Raw genomic sequence first — 18,637 nt, 5'->3', positions numbered from 1 at the left:
TGATTAAGTTAATCTTGTTGTATCGGATATTAATGGTCAGTCTGACCTTAGGCTTATAGCCACAACATTGGCCTCTGTGGCCAGCTTGTACTTTGTTTTTCTGTTTTTTAATATATTCAAGCCTATTAACCAAAAAAAAAATTGTCGTAGTTTGATTGAGTAAACTTTTGATGTGCAACAAATGAAACCCATCATTTTTATTTTTGAGAATGACAATGTTTAGAGTGTTTTGGACTACTTAACTATTTCATCAAGTGTTATTTTTTTTTGGGGGGTAGAAATCAAGTATTTTATGTATGTATTCACTCACACTCACACTGAAAATTACAGAGTAAACTCATCATTTTTATTAAATATTTGTGATTAGAAAAAAGAAATGAAAACCCATTATGAGCATAGTTTTTTTTTGGGGGGGGGGGGGAGTAGAAAGAGAGGATTTTTTCTTAAGAAACCATTATGAACACAATTAAATAGTGACACTGATTGGTCACACAACTATTGTTTAACCAGGGAAAAAAAATACGTGCTATGATAGCAAAGCATCACGTGGCATTTAGCAAAAAAAAAAAAAGCATCACGTGGCATGTTTCGCTTTCTTCTTTCTTTATTCTTTATTTAAATTTTCTTTTCGTACACGACTCTATACATTAAATGCATTCAAAATAATTTTTTTACTAGCAAAAAATAAATAAATTAAACAAAAAGGAACTATTCTTTTTTTCTGGACATAGTTGTTACCTCACTTTTTTATTCTCTGAATTAATAAAATAATAATATTATCATTTAATAAAAGAAAAAGAGGGAATGTCTAAAATTAACAAGTCTATTTAGAAAATATTAAAAAGTGTCGACTAGTTAAATTATAGGATTTATTTTACCTTCAATATTTTTTTTAAATGATTTTTCTTTTGTTTTAATAAGAGATTGTCACATCACTCGTTAACTAAATAAATATAAAAATTAAAATTTATTATCACTTATCATTACATATTTAAAATAAAAATGATATGTCCAACTAAAAATAGGGTTAGGCTTAGGTCCAATGTCTAATAGTACTGGACCCGTTGGGATGATAATATGTATTCACTTTTGAACATTTGTCACCATCTAATCGGATTCAGTGCACTGGATGCACTGAACCTAAATCAAGTCCTTAAAAATATACTGGAGTAAGCCAAACTTTAAATTATAAGGCTCTTAACAATCTTCTTTTTAAAAAAAAAAAAAAATCTCTTAACATTTTTTTTAAGAAACATTATGCTAGTATATATATCATAATTAAGATAGCCCAAAGGCCAAAGTGTTGCTGTTACCTAAGTCATTCGCCTTGAATGATGTGAATGTTTACTTGTACAGTTTCACTATGGAAAAATTCCTTATCCAGAAATCTAAAAATAGTTTTGGTGTTTCAAACTATAACATTAAACTCATCAATACAGTTTCTCATAAAAATGAAAAAAAAAAAAAAAAAAACTAATCAATACACAAATGTGACACTACTTAGGGTTAGGGGTGTGCATGCATTGATAACGTTGTGTCACTTTCTTTTTCTTTTTTTTTAAGTGTAGTATATATCCAAACTATATATCTTATATAGTAGGAAATTAAACAGGTGTCAATTTAAGGACACAGAAGTGACACAACGTTATCAATGCATGCACACCCCTAACCCTTCGTTGTGTCACTTCTGTGTCCTTAAAAAAGTGACACATCTGTTTAATTTCCTACTATAAGATATATAGTTTGGATATATATTACACTTAAAAAAATAAAAAATAAAAAGTGGATATGGACCATGACATTTTAAGAGTTAGTTTGGATATATATTACACTAAAAAAAGAAAAAGAAAAAAGAGTTTTTGTGGTTCATGAGCTAAACAAATAATTTCATGAGCTAAAAAGGATATTCTACTCTAGCCTACACAACATTACAACAATTGTTTTAGCCATCACCCACTAAAATCCAAAAAAATAAGAAGAAAACTATTAATTTACAATTTCATATTTGAACTTATTTTTTCATCTGCTTTCTTCAACCATCAGTCAGTGCCACTCAAAATACAATATTTTATATTACATATAGGCACAGTCCAACATTATACCCAACTAACAACAACAAATTTGATTCTCAAAAAAAAAAAAACAACAACAACAACAAATTTAAACTAAAAACAGAATAAAAGGTAATAATAATATATAAGAGAATCAACATAAATCTTCTTTAAATTTAATTATTAAAATTTTAAGAAAAAAAAAATATATATATATATACACACACACCATCATTGGGAGTAACTCACTAATCTATATATCTATATAAAAAGAAAGTCTCTAATCTCTCCACATTTTTCCACATCAGCATTATTTTAATAAAAAAAACAAAGAATTAGTATAAAAAAAATACATAAAATCTATGCATGATTTAAACCGTTTATATTTTTGCAACTCTATTACCTATCCTACTAAAACACTACTAATCCAGTCCTATTAAAAAGCAAAAACAACATCTAAACCCCGTTATCTCTCTCTTACTCAAAAGCTCTAACGGTCGCCTCCCTCCCGTATTTGTGTTGTTCAGGTTTCATGTTTGTACGTCCGGCTAGGCGACATGTTTATATACTATAGCATGAAGCTTTGACCAAAAATAAGATATTCTGCATTTTGGGAAGCACATAGTGGCAGAGGTATTATAGCCTCACTTACAAATTCTTATTTGTAATATATGCTTCTATATATTGTCGATTTTTGTTTTTTTGGTTAGAACTTTTTCCTACTTGGCAAATATTTTTGTTAGATTTTTTTTTTCGTTTGCCTCTAAAATAAATTTCTGAATTTTTTTTGGATCATCTTTTTTTTTTCTGGTTTAATAAATTTGAATTTATGATGTACATGATGATATATATATATATATATATGTATGTATATGTATATGTATGCGTGAATGTATTGGTTGGTGTAGAAAATAAGATATTCTGCATTTTGGGAAGCACATAGTGGCAGAGGTATTATAGCCTCACTTACAAATTCTTATTTGTAATATATGCTTCTATATATTGTCGATTTTTGTTTTTTTGGTTAGAACTTTTTCCTACTTGGCAAAGATTTTTGTTAGATTTTTTTTTTCGTTTGCCCCTAAAATAAATTTCTGAATTTTTTTTAGGATCATCTTTTTTTTTTCTGGTTTAATAAATTTGAATTTAGGATGTACATGATGATATATATATATATGTATGTATGTATGTATGTATGTATGTATGTATGTGTATGCATGAATGTATTGGTTGGTGTATAGTTTGGTTTGAATTTTGGGTTTAACAAAACAAAAGAATATATGACTTCACAATAGAGAAATATGACAAAAAAGAAATACAGAGTATAACAAAAAGATTGGTTACCCCTGGTGAAAATAGCTATAGCAATAGTGGAGCCACTAGTAAAAATATTGTAAAAATTTCAAGTGAATCATCTAATTTATTATTATTATTTTTGGACTTTTGGAATTTTAACATCTGATTCTTTGATTTCTCACTTTTTTTTTTTTTTTTGCAATATCTGAAATTGTCTAACAATTTTCAACAACTATATCCACGACTAATTCTTTTGAAGATAACTCATCTTTCTCTATATTTCTTTATTGTGTAATCACATAGACATATATATATATTGTTTTGTTTCAATAATTTTTAGGCTTGGAATATTCAAATTCTTTAATTTTTTTTTTGGCTTTTTGAAAGTTTTAACATTTGAATTTTTGGGTTCATTTTTTGCTAAAATTGAATTTGTTAAACTATATAGCCATGGATTAGTCTTTTGACAGTAGCCACATCTTTCTCTTATATTTCTCTGTTGTGCAATCAAATATTTTCATTATGCTTCAATAATTTCAGCTTTGAATCTTATACATGATGCATGGTGAAAATGGCCAAATACCACAATTTTCATAAATTTGTAGCAAAAAAACACTGTTTCGGAACTAAATAGGGAAATACCACTTTTTTAGAACTCGAGTTTCAAAAACTCGAGTTCCAAATGGTACTCGAGTTCCCCATCAGTTCTGCCACCGTGGCATTGCTAAGCTGGAATTTGTGTGATTAAAAAAATAATGTGGTACTCAAGCTTGGAAAACTCGAGTTCCATGCAACACAGTACTTGAGTATACCAGGCTCGAGTACCTTTTATAAATAAAATTATGCTTATGATTATTTCTACGGTACTCGAGCTCACCAAGCTCGAGTACCTTGTTAGGAACTCGAGTTTAGTAAACTCGAGTTCCTTATAACTTTTTTTTTTTGAGATAATCGACAAATAAACATAAACATAAAAATAAGTAGTTTTTTATGTTTTTATTTATTTAAATAGAAGCATTGTAAAATATAGAGATTTTAATTTCAAAATATGAATTAATTTCTAAATTAATTAAAATTGTTCATTGTTTTCTCATAAAAATTGTTCATTGTTTTTTGCAAAAACTATTTCTACGATTTTGCATAAAATTATTTTCTGTTCAGCATTATTTAAAAAATTGTTCACTCTCTTTTCTGCGTAAAAATTGTTCACTGTTTTCTCATAAAACACTTACTGAAATCGTGTTTTATAAATTTAAACGTTAAATCTGAATGCTTTTTCATGCTTAAATTTCACAATAATCGAATTTGTTTTTCTGCATTGATAAAATCTATTTCTAAATTAATAAAATTTGCTCTCCGCACATCATATTTACTGTATATTAGAATCTGCTTACTGCATTCATAAAATCTGTTTTCTGCATTAATTAAAACTGTTCATTGTTTTCTCATAAAAATTGTTCACTGTTTTCTACAAAAACTATTTCTATGATTTTGCATAAAATTATTTTCAGTTCAGCATTATTTAAAAAATTGTTCACTCTCTTTTTTGCGTAAATTATTTTATGTTCACTATTTAAAAAATTGTTCACTGTTTTCTCATAAAACACCTACTAAAATCGTGTTTTCTAAATTTAAAGGCCAAATCTGAATGCTTTTTCATGCTTAAATTTCACAATAATCGAATTTGTTTTCTGCATTGATAAAATCTATTTCTACATTAATAAAATTTGCTCTCTGCACATCATGTTTACTGTATATTCAAATCTGCTTATTGCATTCATAAAATCTATTTTCTGCATTAATTAAAATTGTTCATTGTTTTCTTATAAAAATTGTTCACTGTTTTCTCGGGAGTGGCGACCTTAAAATCACCTGGTGGGGTTTTTGCTGTGTTAATTTTCCCCATTCGAAAACAAATCACCGTGTCAATTTAATTTCCGCTGCACTTAGTTTAATTGGTGATTTGTTTGTGCTACCATGTGCTTTGCATGTTAATTTGGTTAATTAATAAACTTGACTAATTAATCAATTAATTAATCACTAGGGGTCAATACGTTTTTGGCCTATCAAATTTCGTTGAAAGTACAAAATCGTGAAAATTCAAGAGAAAATTGTGTACATTAGATGTATAGATAGTTCGAATTTGTAAAAAACAAAATTTATTCGTTGAATGTATAAAATCTTGAAAGTACAAAATAAAATTGTGTAAATTAGATGTACAGATAGTCTGAATTTGTTGAAAAGTTTGGATTCGTTAAATGTACAAAATCGTGAAAATTAGATGGAAAACTATGTACTAATGTATTGATCATCTGAATTTGTTGAGAAATTCAAAATCGTTGAATGAACAAAATCGTTTAAACTCAATGGAAAATCAAAGAACGTACCAAATCATTGAGCAACACATGCAGCACTGCAAACATCAGTGTAGCAATGGTGGACATTAACAACAACGTCTAATGTTCATAGGTAGAAATTTTTGGAAATCATCATTACTTGAATCTGAAAAGTCTGAAATATCTCTTTCATCATCTAACGCAGTAACTTCATTAATAGCCTTGATGGCTCGCTCTTGCACCTTCCCCTTTAGATACTTCCTAGCTTTTTGGATTGCAAGAAAACGGTCTAATCGCCTTTGCATTTGATTGTTCTCTTGTTCAAGATGAGCAAGTATGTTGGCAGGTTCATTTCTAGGTAACTCGACTGAGCGTGCCTTAGCAACTCATAACCCATGCCATTGACAATACACCTCAAACTCACACATTTTCTCATATAGGGTTGACCATGGTGGTTTTGCTTCAATGAACTCTATTACAGTGATATTTGTACTTAGTTTTGTAGGTTTGCCGACCATGATGTGCCCGACGCTTCCAAGACTTTCATACGTGTATATTAGCATATTAAGGAAATCTCTCTTCTTTCCAACCCATTTCCCTCCATAGTGGTCTATGTATGTCTATAGTTGTTGATCTGGTAGAACTTGTGATAATCCATTTGTTGAAGTAGGTCCAAACTTGTTTCGCATTGTACGATTTGATGTTGAGGCATTGCGACTCATACCTTAGTCAATCTACGAAGTTAGTGGTGTAGAAATAAGATCATTATTGTGGTGCATTTATAACCTCATTTCATGTTCCAAGCATTATAATTTCAGTTGTTAGAGCTTGTAATGTCAATACAGGCTAGAAAAACACTACATGAACAAGATTTTAAATGTTCCCAATGTCACAGTGAGATTTGAAGATGTGGGCAGTAGTTGCAATGTTCTTGAACAGAGCGTCATATTTAATTGACACAGTGCTATGTCCCTAGCACCAGGGTACGATTATTCATATATTTAAGTATTCACGTGAATGTGGATAATATGACTGGACAGTGTGTGAAATCGTGCCGAGTTGTTGTGCAACACGTGTGAAACAGTGGCGTCTATTGGCGTATGTGGTTCGTATGACTACAGTTGGTGCTACAGCAGCGGGCTGGTGACGTGTCTTCAAAAAACTATTCATGCCACAGTTGGTGCCACATCATGTTTACTGTATATTCAAATCTGCTTACTACATTCATAAAATCTGTTTTCTGCATTAATTAAAACTGTTTAATGTTTTCTCATAAAAATTGTTCACTGTTTTCTACATAAACTATTTTTAGCATTCTGCATAAAATTATATTCTATTCAGCATTATATGAAAAATTGTTCACTATTTTTTCTGCATAAATTATTCACTGTTCATTAGGTGTTTTATGATCTGGATGCTCTAATACCAATGACTACCCAGGAGAGAGCACAACAGTAATATGGAAGCATAAACAATGATAAAATAGATAATAAAGAGACTAAATAGCAAAATAGATATATTCAAAATAAGTTTAAAATGAAGTATGGAATATGAAAACAGAAACTAGTAAAATCTTACTTAAATAAAAACTTCAGTCTTTGATAAACTTGAAAACAAACTGTTGTCTTTGATACAAGCTTGAAAATAAAACTGTCTGAAGAGAAAGGTTATAACTTACAATATTACAAAAGGGGGAGAGAGTACAAAAGTCTTTCTGAGAGAAAGGGAAGGCTATTACAAAAGGCTTTCTAAAACTTGGAACTTAAAAACTTAGAATCTTAGAAACTTAGAAACTTGTCTTCTGTCTTTGTAGTCTGTCTCTTTTATAGGTGAAATGAACCATGGTAAAGTAATCTGAGTAGGTAAATTTAACTCAAGTTAATCTGTTGGTGGTATGGAAATTAGTACTGATAATTAATAGTTTGTCTGCATCTGTCTAGGAATCTTTCAGATCTCGGGAATCTATCAGATCTCTTTTTACCCATGCTAGTAAATAGTAGTAACTTTTGAACATCTGTCTGTATCTGTCTAGACTGTCTGTATCTGTCTGGACTGTCTTGATTTGTCTGGAAGCTATTCACGCGTGCTGGTGAATAGTGATATGTCGCTAGTGAAATAGTGATTTGTCACCAGTGAATAGTGATCTATTGTTAGGGAATAGTGATCTATTTGTCTGTCTTTGAATCTGTTTCATTCCAAGATCCTTAACAATCTTTCTTTTCCCAAATAGCCTCCTTGCTGAAGGTATTGGACCATATACGGCTATCCTGTTTGTGTAACTATATAAGTAAAAGCCTCTGTCTAATTCTTTCTGTATCTCATAAATCTTATTACTCATGAAATTAGACCATTCTTGAGCCAGAGCATCCGAATCATTAAGCGGTAAATAAGTATCTCTTATATACCAGTTGTATTCAAGGATACAACCTCAATCATGAATAAGAACCAAAATGTGTGCTAGCCGAGCTTGCATATAATAACTACTGTCCCAAGCTGGAAGAGTACTCCAAATAGTAATTTTCATAAAATTAAGTCCTCCAATCTGTGCAGCTACTTCTTGGATGACTTTGGGAAATAAACTAATCTGAATTCCAGAAGTTATGATTAATTTGCTGATAAACCCTGCTTCTAGCATTTCAGATAACCATAAAGTATCCCAAATTACTGGATCTTCTGTCTCCGTATTGATAAGTAATCCCAGATAGGGATTGTATCTGTCTCTTGTTCCTTCATAAACTCTATCTGCTTCTCCAAAACTTTCATACCATATAGCTTTATGAGATAGCCATATGTCGTCTGTCATGTCTTCTGTTCTGATAAATGCTGTAGAGACTAATACTTTGAAAAGGTACATCCATCTATCATAAGAACTTGTTATGGCTTTATGGGTTAGTATATTCTGTTGGATTTCAGGGGGTAAGGTTCTAGTGACAAGTCTCGTTTTTTGCTGAATCTTAAGGTGGAGCTTTGAAAAGCTTGTTCCCATAAGATAGCTTTTAGGAGACTATGATTCTATCTTTGTGGAGCTTGAATCTCCAACCGCCTTGCCAGGGAGTTGACAACCAGATGCTTCAATAAATGCACTAGTGTTAACAAGATGTAATTCCAAAGCATTTCTGTCAATGTCCTTTCGTAAAGTCCTTTTAAAATGTTTTATAAGAAAATCATCTTTAAAATTTAAAGCATATATAATAAAACAAACTTTTTTCTGTACACATTTGTGCTCGTGCTAAGTAGTGGTATAAGAGTAGCCATGATGATCAGGGTGACTAGAATTCAAAAACTTTACAAATTCTAACATGATTCTATCTATGTGACAGTGAACAATTTATGCAGTGAATAGAGAATAATTTACGCAAAAAAGAGAGTGAACAATTTTTTAAATAATGCTGAACAAAAAATAATTTTATGCAGAATGCTAGAAATAGTTTATGCAAAAAACAGTGAACAATTTTTATGAGAAAACAATGAACAGTTTTAATTAATGCAGAAAACAGATTTTATGAATGCAGTAAGTAGATTCAAATATACAGTAAACATGATGTGCAGAGAGCAAATTTTATTAATGTAGAAATAGATTTTATCAATGCAGAAAAATAGATTCGATTATTGTGAAATTCAAACATGAAAAAACATTCAGATTTGGCATTTAAATTTAGAAAACACAATTTCACTAGGTGTTTTATGAGAAAACAGTGAACAATTTTTTAAATAGTGAACAAAGAATAATTTACGCAGAAAAGAGAGTAAACAATTTTTTAAATAATGCTGAACATGAAATAATTTTATGCAAAATGCTAGAAATAGTTTATGCTGAAAATAGTGAACAATTTTTATGAGAAAACAATGAACAATTTTAATTAATATAGAAATTAATTCATATTTTGAAATTAAAATCTCTATATTTTACAATGTTTCTATTTAAATAAATAAAAACATAAAAAATCTACTTATTTTTATTTTTATATTTATTTGTCAATTATCCCAAAAAAAAAAAGTTATAAGGAACTCGAGTTCCTTACAAAGTACTCGAGCTTGCTGAGCTTGAATACCATAGAAATAAACATAAACATAATTTTATTTATAATAGGTACTCGAGCTTGGTATACTCGAGTACTGTGTTGCATGGAACTCAAGTTTACCAAGCTCGAGTACCACATTATTTTTTTTAATCGCCCAAATTCCAACTCAACAGTGCCACGGTGGCAGAACTGATGAGGAACTCGAGTTTCATAAACTCGAGTACCATTTGGAACTCGAGTTTTTGAAATTCAAGTTCTTGAAAAGTGGTATTTTCCTATTTAGTTTTGAAACAGTGTTTTTTTGCTACAAATTTTTGAAAATTATGGTATTTGGCCATTTTCACCCATAATACATTATACCTTATTTTCATTATTATTATCAATATATATAACCGAAACCTTTGAAACTCTCTCAATTTTTCACGTCAGCACAATATTTAAAAATTAAAAAATTAAATTAAAAATAAGTCTCAAATTATAAACACTAGATTTCTTTGAAATAAATTTCAACATTAAATGGACTTTTTTTAGAACATTATCTCCAAATTTGCGAGGTTAATCATAAACACTATAAAAGCAAAGCAAACCCCAATATTATTTTTTTAAAGCCAAGTAGAGGTATGAGCTCTTCTTATGTTATTTTCTTCTCCTCTACTTTGTTAAAAAAAAAAAATTTATGGTTTTTCATGTATTTTTTAAAAAGTAATTTTCATACATGAACTACCAAACTCTCTTTAGCCATTTTTTACAAGATAGAAAAGCTTGCAATAATTGAAATTATACTTTTGAATGTAACTCATCTTTCTCTTATATTTCTCTATTATTTAGTCATATATATTTTGTTTTGTTTCAATAATTTTTAAGCAGTGAATCATCTGATTCTTTAATATTTTTTGGTCTTTCAGAAGTTTTAATATCTGAATTTTTGATTTTTTTTTGCAATATCTAAAACTGTTTGACAAATTTTTTGTAAGTCATTGCACATTCAAGCAATGGCTTCTTCATCAAATTATAACACAAATTGAAATCATACAAGAGCAAATCATGCAATGGTGTAGTTTCTTAAATATATTATAAAATTATTTTAATTTGCCTCACAAATGGGTAAGTTCTCATGCATAGCACGGGTTAGCAACTAGTGGTAACCAAATCTTAATCACTAACTACAATTCTCCAACTTAATCATACTGGAATTACACTTACACATGTAATATCAATTCACAATCACTATTCGTAAAATTTTACCAAATACAACACAAAATAGAAGAACAAAATGATTCAATATTATCTCCCAAGCTTAATGGGGAGTTGGGATCGAATAGCTTAGTTACAAATTTTTGTTATGTCCAAGATTTTTGTATTTGAAATATTTGAATAGAAACAACATATAAAATATATTCATTAGTTCAAAGAAGAAATAACTGCAAAGCAATCTTCTCTTTTAGAAAACTAACTAAAGCAACAACAACAAAAATAAATAAATAAAAGCTTTTTTTTTAGAACCAACTTAAAATAGAAAAACATTATTTGACATTAAGAACAATCCATAAAATTAATAATAAAAGAAAATTCCTAAATCTACATTCATTTATCCTTTCCAAAGTTTTCCAACAATTTATGAGAACAAAACACCAATGAAAAAAAATATATACAGATTTTTTTTTTTTTTTTTTTTTTGAGAAGGTTTAGTCTAGCATTAAAAGAGATACGAAACCTACAAAGAGCAAGGTAATTAAAGTATTTATTTGTTGCTCCTCTAGTCTTCATGTACTAATAAGTAATGATATATATATTTATATTCTTTTTGAGAAACAAACACACACACACAAGAGAGAGAGAAAAAGATTCTAACACAAAGGCATGTCACAAACTCCAATCAAAAGCTATGGTAAATAATGTGTAATAATATGTGAATCTTATAAAAAAAAATTAAAATGTGAATATAGCATGATAAATAAGATGTAGAGGTGGGCTTAAACTAAATGAATATCTTTAAACACCACGTCAAGCATTACAATTTTAAACAATTTCATGTCCATCTTGGAAATCTGTCGATAGACGCTCTTTCTCTTGCATAATCTCTTTGTCTCTCATTTCATTCTAATTAATCTTTAGGGGCAAATAAATAAACAATTTTAGAAAATTATGACAAAAACGATGAAAAAAAAACCTTAAATAATCCCTATATTACTTAAAACTCTTACTAATATAAAGGAAAATTTTACATCTTACTACAACACAAAAAAAAAAAATCAACTACCAGTTATCTGAAAAAAAATCTTTAGATAGTTATAGAATTTTTTATTTTTTTTAATTGCAGGAAATGGAGATTAAGGTAGAACATGTCAATCTGATTCCAAGCATCAAGATGAATTAAAACATGCCCTCCTGCAACACATAACTGAAACGGAAGAGAACACTAACACAGAAAGCCATTAGCCAGACTTTTCAGACCATTGCTCATTTGGGCATTTGGCCAGTCTTTTACCCACTGGATCAGTCCTAGCTTGCCAACTTCTATCACACATTCTCACCAAGCAAGGTAACTGTGACATGGTCAGCCAGATCATGAATGCTGCACTTGTGACCCCCTGTGGGGTGTCATGTTTCCTACTAGGCTCCACTGACAGCTTCAGCGACAAAAAGGGAAAGTATGGGTTTGCCACCACCCAGGGTTCAGCCACCCTTTCACCTGGAGTTGCCGCAGAGTACTAGCTACAATTCATAGATTTCATGCATGCTTTCATTTCAATATTGGTATTTGTAGCAGTTGCGCCCTTTGATAAGAATGTCATAAGTTGCTTCTTCCCAACACTATCAGATGAGACCCAAGAGATTAATACAAGATTGCCAGTTGGAAATGGTGACATTTGCAGTATGCTGTTTATTATATTTCCTACCAACCGCAATGGAATTGGCTTCCCACTCTCTGCAAATGAACAAAAAATCTCTTTTTGGTGTCAACCTGGCCTTTTAAAAGTCTACAGACTCTGGATTCATCTGGTCACAACATTATTACATTCTGCTCCATTTGAATTGACAATATGATTCTCTGCAATTGAACCACTATATTAGTTGGAAATAGCCTGTTTTTGCCTGTCAAAATTACAAGAACTTCTAATATTGACAATGCAAGGAGATGACAATAGTGTTGGGAAAGGATTTTACCATGTAATCACTATTATAGTGCCAATAATGGCTAAAATCAATAATTTTGAGTATGTATATGCAAACACACTCACGCACACCAGCCACAGTCCTTTTATCAAAATCTTGAGTAAATCACTGAACCGTGTACTAAAGAATGTACAATTTTAATTTGAACTATAATGACTGAACTCCAAAGGGTAAATTCAAATTCAAATGCACATGCATATGCAAACACACTTCTGCACACCAGCCACAGTGCTTTTGTGAAATTTGCCAAATCATGTTATTTCAAGAAAAATCAGATAATATTTGGGATTTGCCCCTTGGTTCAGCCAAAAATGAAGATTGACACTACGGAATTAAATCATAAGTTCATAACCATTTCAATAAGAACCACCACACTGCAATTATCAAAAAGAAAGGAAAAAAAGTAGTGTAAAAAATGATCGTTTGAGCCAATTCAATGCTCAATACATACTTGGAATCGCCATAAACCATATGATGCACTTTGGAGAATGTGACAATTAATCATTAACTCATTCACCCAAATCACTCTATACAAGCAACATAAAGCATAATTTGGTGATTTGAAAATACCAAAGTGATAATCTACATTTTGAAAGAGAAAATGTTCCTGTAAAAAGCGTAGGTAGGAAGGTAAGATTTGCAAAATGCCAGACCAATACCATTAAAGTAGATTACATATTTAGAGAAAAGGAGAAAGAAGCTTGCTTGGCTAAGAGCAGAAAGGGCAGAGTTAATTTCTGAATTCTTTTGTGCGTGTGTGTGTTTATAGTCTAAGGATAGCATTCCCATTGATCAACGTCAGTTTTATGGCATTACTATTCATGAAATGAAAGGGAAGTGTATAATTAATTAATCTGCAAATCAAGGTACACATGCAAGAAATTTTTGAATGGTAGGCTATACAAGCCACCCTTCTCAGGACACCACTTGAGTTGGGCAAGCACTGGGTTAAAGAACTTTTTAAGGCCTTCACACTATAGTTCTGCTTTGAGGCATATGCCTTAAATTCTAGTTAGGTAGGCGTGAAAATTCAGAAATCAACTTCATCACTCACCAATTATTTTATTGTCATAATTAACATAATAAACTCTTAAGAGAATATGCAGACTTCATAAACTTAATAAACACATGGAGTGTTTATGAGTCCTATTCCCAACATCTATGACGCTTTTACAGAAACAACTCTTGATCAAATCTTCTGACTAGATAGTTATAGAGGATGGTCCAGATAATGTTTTAAGGACTGCTAAAAATTTTCTGATGAATACCAAACAGCTCGATACATTCTTATGAACAATATCAGTTACTTGGATATGTTAATGTTAAGAGATACTCCATCAAATTACAACTCTTATACATTAAAACTGTATAATTCATTAGATAAATGAATAAGGTTCTGAAGTAAAAGAGATGGCATATGTCAGTATATAGATACATAAATATGTAATGTTAATGGAGACGATAAACATACTCCTTCCTAGTTTTCCTCTTTTTTGGTAAAGGAAATATAAATTACAAGAAGATATCCAGATACAACTTGAAAAAAGCAGTCCCCATGTCCTCAATAGTTGTCCTGCCAATTATCCAAGGCCATGAAAATCCCAAGTCCAACAATTATCAACTTGTCACATTGAGCACCAGAAATTTTTTTTTTTTTTTTTTTTTTGAGAAACTCAGAAACTCTATTTGATTATCTATATAGCTGGCCAAATGTAGAGAATCAAAATGGCAAAGCCATAAAATGAATGTTCTTCATCAAGTTGCCAACATTCCAAGGTGATAAATTACCCAAAAGCTTAAGTTGTTAGGAAGTGACATTTAGCCATTATTCTAACACTGCCCCTCATGTGGGCCAAATATGTGAAATTTTAACTTTTTAAATGGGAGGTAAAGTGGAGATTGGATTCAAATTCTAGACATTCTACTCTTATACCATGATAAATTACCACCTGTCCCAATAACTTAAGCTATTAGGAAATGATGAATTTAATCATTTAGCAATTTTTCAGACACAAGGGAAGCTATATTTTCTTTATCTGCTCTGGATTTTTTTTTTTTCCCATTTCATTCTCACGCATATAAGAATAACGGTTTTAACTCTTAAAAAACTCTCATATCCATTAAAATTATAAAAAAGAGTGCAACGTACTTCAAGTTTATTGACATGAAGCTTTTAAAATGCTTATTTGTGAAAATTCCTTATCACTTCATATGTGGGTGTGACTGGGTTAGGAATACAAAAGACACCTCAAAGTTGTGCATGTCTCACAAGAAGCAAATCATAATATCCTGAGCTGACTAATGCATGCTTTCAGAAAAGAAGAAATGCATTTCAAAGCATCTTATGAATAGAAAGAACAGGTGCCATACAACAAAATGACTTACTAACTCATAAATTTCAGATCTATCATTCTGGCTCAACAAATTTACTCATCAGCTCAACCTGCAACAACTCAGTAGCTTCCCGCACCTTCCTTCGATCCCAAAATCCACCAACCACTGCATTCCATGTCCCTTCAGCTGGAACACATCCATCAATCACCATCTCATCAACAATACGAGCAGCCTTGTGCAGGTCTCCTCTCTTACAGAAACACTCCACCAGAGAATCAAACGTTCCAGTGTTGATTGAGATACCCCTACTCCGCATACTAAGGTACAACTGAAAAGCCCGGTTCGGATCACCATTGGTACAAAGGCCTTGTACCACCATATTATATATCCTAACATGAAGGCTCCATGTCAATCGGTTTGGTGAGATTCCACCAAGGACCATCTCATCAAGGAAGTTTGCAGCTTCCTGGAACTTAGAAACATCACAGAAGCCATTAATAATCTTCATGTACAATCCTGCATCTGGTTTCAATCCTTGAAGCTTCATCCTGTCAAGAATCTCCGAAGCTTCCCTAAGCTTTCCTTCTTTACAGAGTCCATGAATTAAAGTACTATAAGTTATCATGTTGGGCCTTTGGCGTTTGCTTATCATCATCTCCAATAGCTCCATGGCTTGTGAAGAACGCCCACCCTTGCAAAAACCATCCATTAAAGCACTATAGGTAAACACATTTGGGTCAATACCTTTAACTGTCATCTCTTCGAGTAATCCGATAGCTTCATCCAAATCATTGGACTGACACAAACCATGTATCAAAGAAGTGTAGGTCACAACACTAGGCAAGCAACCTTTTGTCTCCATTTCTTTGAATAGCTCCTTTGCTTCACCAATCTTCCCAAATCTACATAACCCATTAATCAGAGTACCAAATGTATATGAATCTGGAGTACACCCACGATTAGGCATCTCGCGAAATATCCAAAGAGCAGAATCCATTGTCCCACTATTCTTGCAAAGGGCTTTAATCAAAACATTAAGAGAAGCAACACTAGGTGGAATGCCTATTTCTCTCATATGCCTATAAAACCTTAGAGCTATCTTTAACTGGTTCTCTTCAACAAGAATGGCAAATACAGTAATGTAAGATTTTTCGGTTGGTTTGCACTGAAAGTCTTCCATCTTGTGGAAGACCCTAACAGCATCCAGTGGCCTGTGAACGCGACCATAGGCTCTGCAGATTGACAAGAATATGTCTTCTGTAATATTACACTTTTCCTCCTTCATTCTATTTAGGAGCTCCTCTGCTGATCTAAACTGGTTTGAGGAGACTAATTTGGAAATCATTAGACCAAAGGTATTATGATCATGCTGAAACCCATTACCATACTCAGCTGTCGCTGAATCAAATATCAGAACAGCTTTCTGTACATCCCTTTCAGCTCGTAACAACTGCTCAACTAGGGAAGGTGTGATTTGTCTCGACCATTTAAACATTGCCTTACTACCCATTACTGGAAATTCTCTTTCTTGAATCACCACATTCTAAATGAAATCAAATCCATTTATTCATGGCACATATCCAAACACTCTACCAACAAAAATATGCAATTTTGACAACTTGCAGCATCCGATGAGCATTGGCTAATAAGTAAGGAAATAGGTCACTTCTGAATTGAAAAATCTTCTCTAAGCTACAATACATAGTCTCCCAATGTTAAGGTCATGGTACCTGTAAGAGTAATAAACAATGACAAGAAGTTCTTAATACTCATCAAGACCCAATAGTGTCATAACTAAATCAGATGCTTGGAAATTCTGCAAACAATCAATACCTTTAACATGTAAACTAACATTAATAAATAAAAATAAAATAAAGACTTAAATACACTCTTGGTTCCTAAATTTTAGCCAATGAGCAATTTTAGTCCTTGAAGCTTAAAGTGATCGCTTTCGATCCTTTAGATAACAATGCCAAATCAAAAACTGACACGTCATCACTCCGTATGCACTAAAAGAAAGCAAGCACTTCAACTTTGTTAGGGAGTAAAATTGACCACTTTTTAGTTTTTTAATTTTTAGGTACTAAAAGAGATCAGTTTTAAGTCTTTTAGGGACTAAAAGCAATCTTTTTAAACTTCAAGGACTAAGATCGCTCACGGGCTAAACTTTAGGGGACCAAAATTGTATTTTGGCCTAAAACAAACTTAAATTCTCTTCAAACAACAAACATACTCAGACCCCCCCCAATGCTCAGGCAATTTTCCCATGAAAGATAGTATTTTTCTATTCTAATAGTCTTTTAAACCATCCAAAAAGTCTATGCACGAACAAAGCCACTGGTTATATTTGTGATTGTCAAGCCAATGTTAAATACAACTCTCTTACACATTTTATCAAACAGGTGGTAAACGCATCAAATATAGGCTGATATAGTAAGAGAAAGCAATTGGGGGATTCCAGTTTAAGAGGAAGAGTAGATAGCTAAAGCCAGAATTAGCTCACCGTATTTTTGGCCCGGCCTCTTACAACATCAGGGACATGGGAACGAGAACTGGGTCAATGAGAAAACTGGCTAAAACAGAGAGACATAGGCAGAGAAAACATAAGAAAGTGAAAATCAACGTTGGCGTGTGACACTTCTTATGTGTTTTTTTTTTTTTTTTTTTTTGAATATGACAATTCTTTTTTTCTACCAGGGGTGTTTGGATACAGCAATGTGGCATGTTAAAAGTTTGTGTAATTCGTACTTAAATGAAACATAAGTTTGGATAATTATCAAAAATTTAAAGAAACGTGACATCTAGTAATTAATGCTGATAAAAATGGTGTTAATGTTGCAACAATAGGACGTGTCCGTATGAAATTTGTTTATTCTCAGTAGTTTTACTCTCTTTTTTTTTTTTGTATAAATTGAAACAAAAATAAATAATAAAAGATAACTTTTTTTTAGAAGAAAATAAAAGATAACTTTTTTTTAGAAGAAAATAAAAGATAACTTTTTTCAAAAGGTTGAAAATTAAATTATTTTTAAAATAAGGTTGACACAAAAAATAAAGTGAGTCTAGTAGTAAACATTAAATAAGAAGAAGTATTACTTTCACAATATATTCACAACAAATTATATATGGTTAATTGTTATTGATTCTAATTTGAACCTATCAATGAAATTACTTTTTTGTCTCACGAATAACAACTTGTAACAACCTAGTATTTAGAATTTATTATAAAAATGTTGTAAAAATATTACGGACATGACATTTATAGATAAATAAATAAATAAATAAACTAACTCAAATTCACACGTAGTTCCAAAAAATCAACTAGGAATGGCAACGGGTCGGGTTCGGGCCGGGTTTTTGCATACCCGGACCCGACCCGCGGGCCAAGACCCGGAACCCGGACCCGGCCCGATTATTAATC

At 31.4% G+C, this 18,637-nt stretch overlaps 1 protein-coding gene and 1 pseudogene across 1 annotated transcript; one reads left to right on the top strand and one right to left on the bottom strand.

Moving 5' to 3' along the window:
* Positions 1–11,992: 11,992 nt before the first annotated feature.
* Positions 11,993–17,848, bottom strand: LOC142609960 (uncharacterized). Its single transcript, XM_075781686.1, has 3 exons — positions 17,720–17,848; positions 15,268–16,946; positions 11,993–12,757 (listed from the first exon to the last, which is right to left on the bottom strand). Exon 2 carries the CDS (start codon positions 16,724–16,726, stop codon positions 15,290–15,292), a length of 1,437 nt encoding a protein of 478 aa, XP_075637801.1. The 5' UTR covers positions 16,727–16,946; positions 17,720–17,848; the 3' UTR covers positions 11,993–12,757; positions 15,268–15,289.
* Positions 12,029–12,753, top strand: LOC142609961 (protein DMP4-like; annotated as a pseudogene).
* Positions 17,849–18,637: the final 789 nt, after the last annotated feature.

This window comes from Castanea sativa, chromosome 9 (genome assembly GCF_040712315.1).
Source record: "Castanea sativa cultivar Marrone di Chiusa Pesio chromosome 9, ASM4071231v1".
Classification (NCBI taxonomy): Eukaryota; Viridiplantae; Streptophyta; class Magnoliopsida; order Fagales; family Fagaceae; genus Castanea; species Castanea sativa.
Note: the sequence above shows the minus strand (reverse complement) of the source record. Positions and strands in the feature narration are given on the sequence as shown.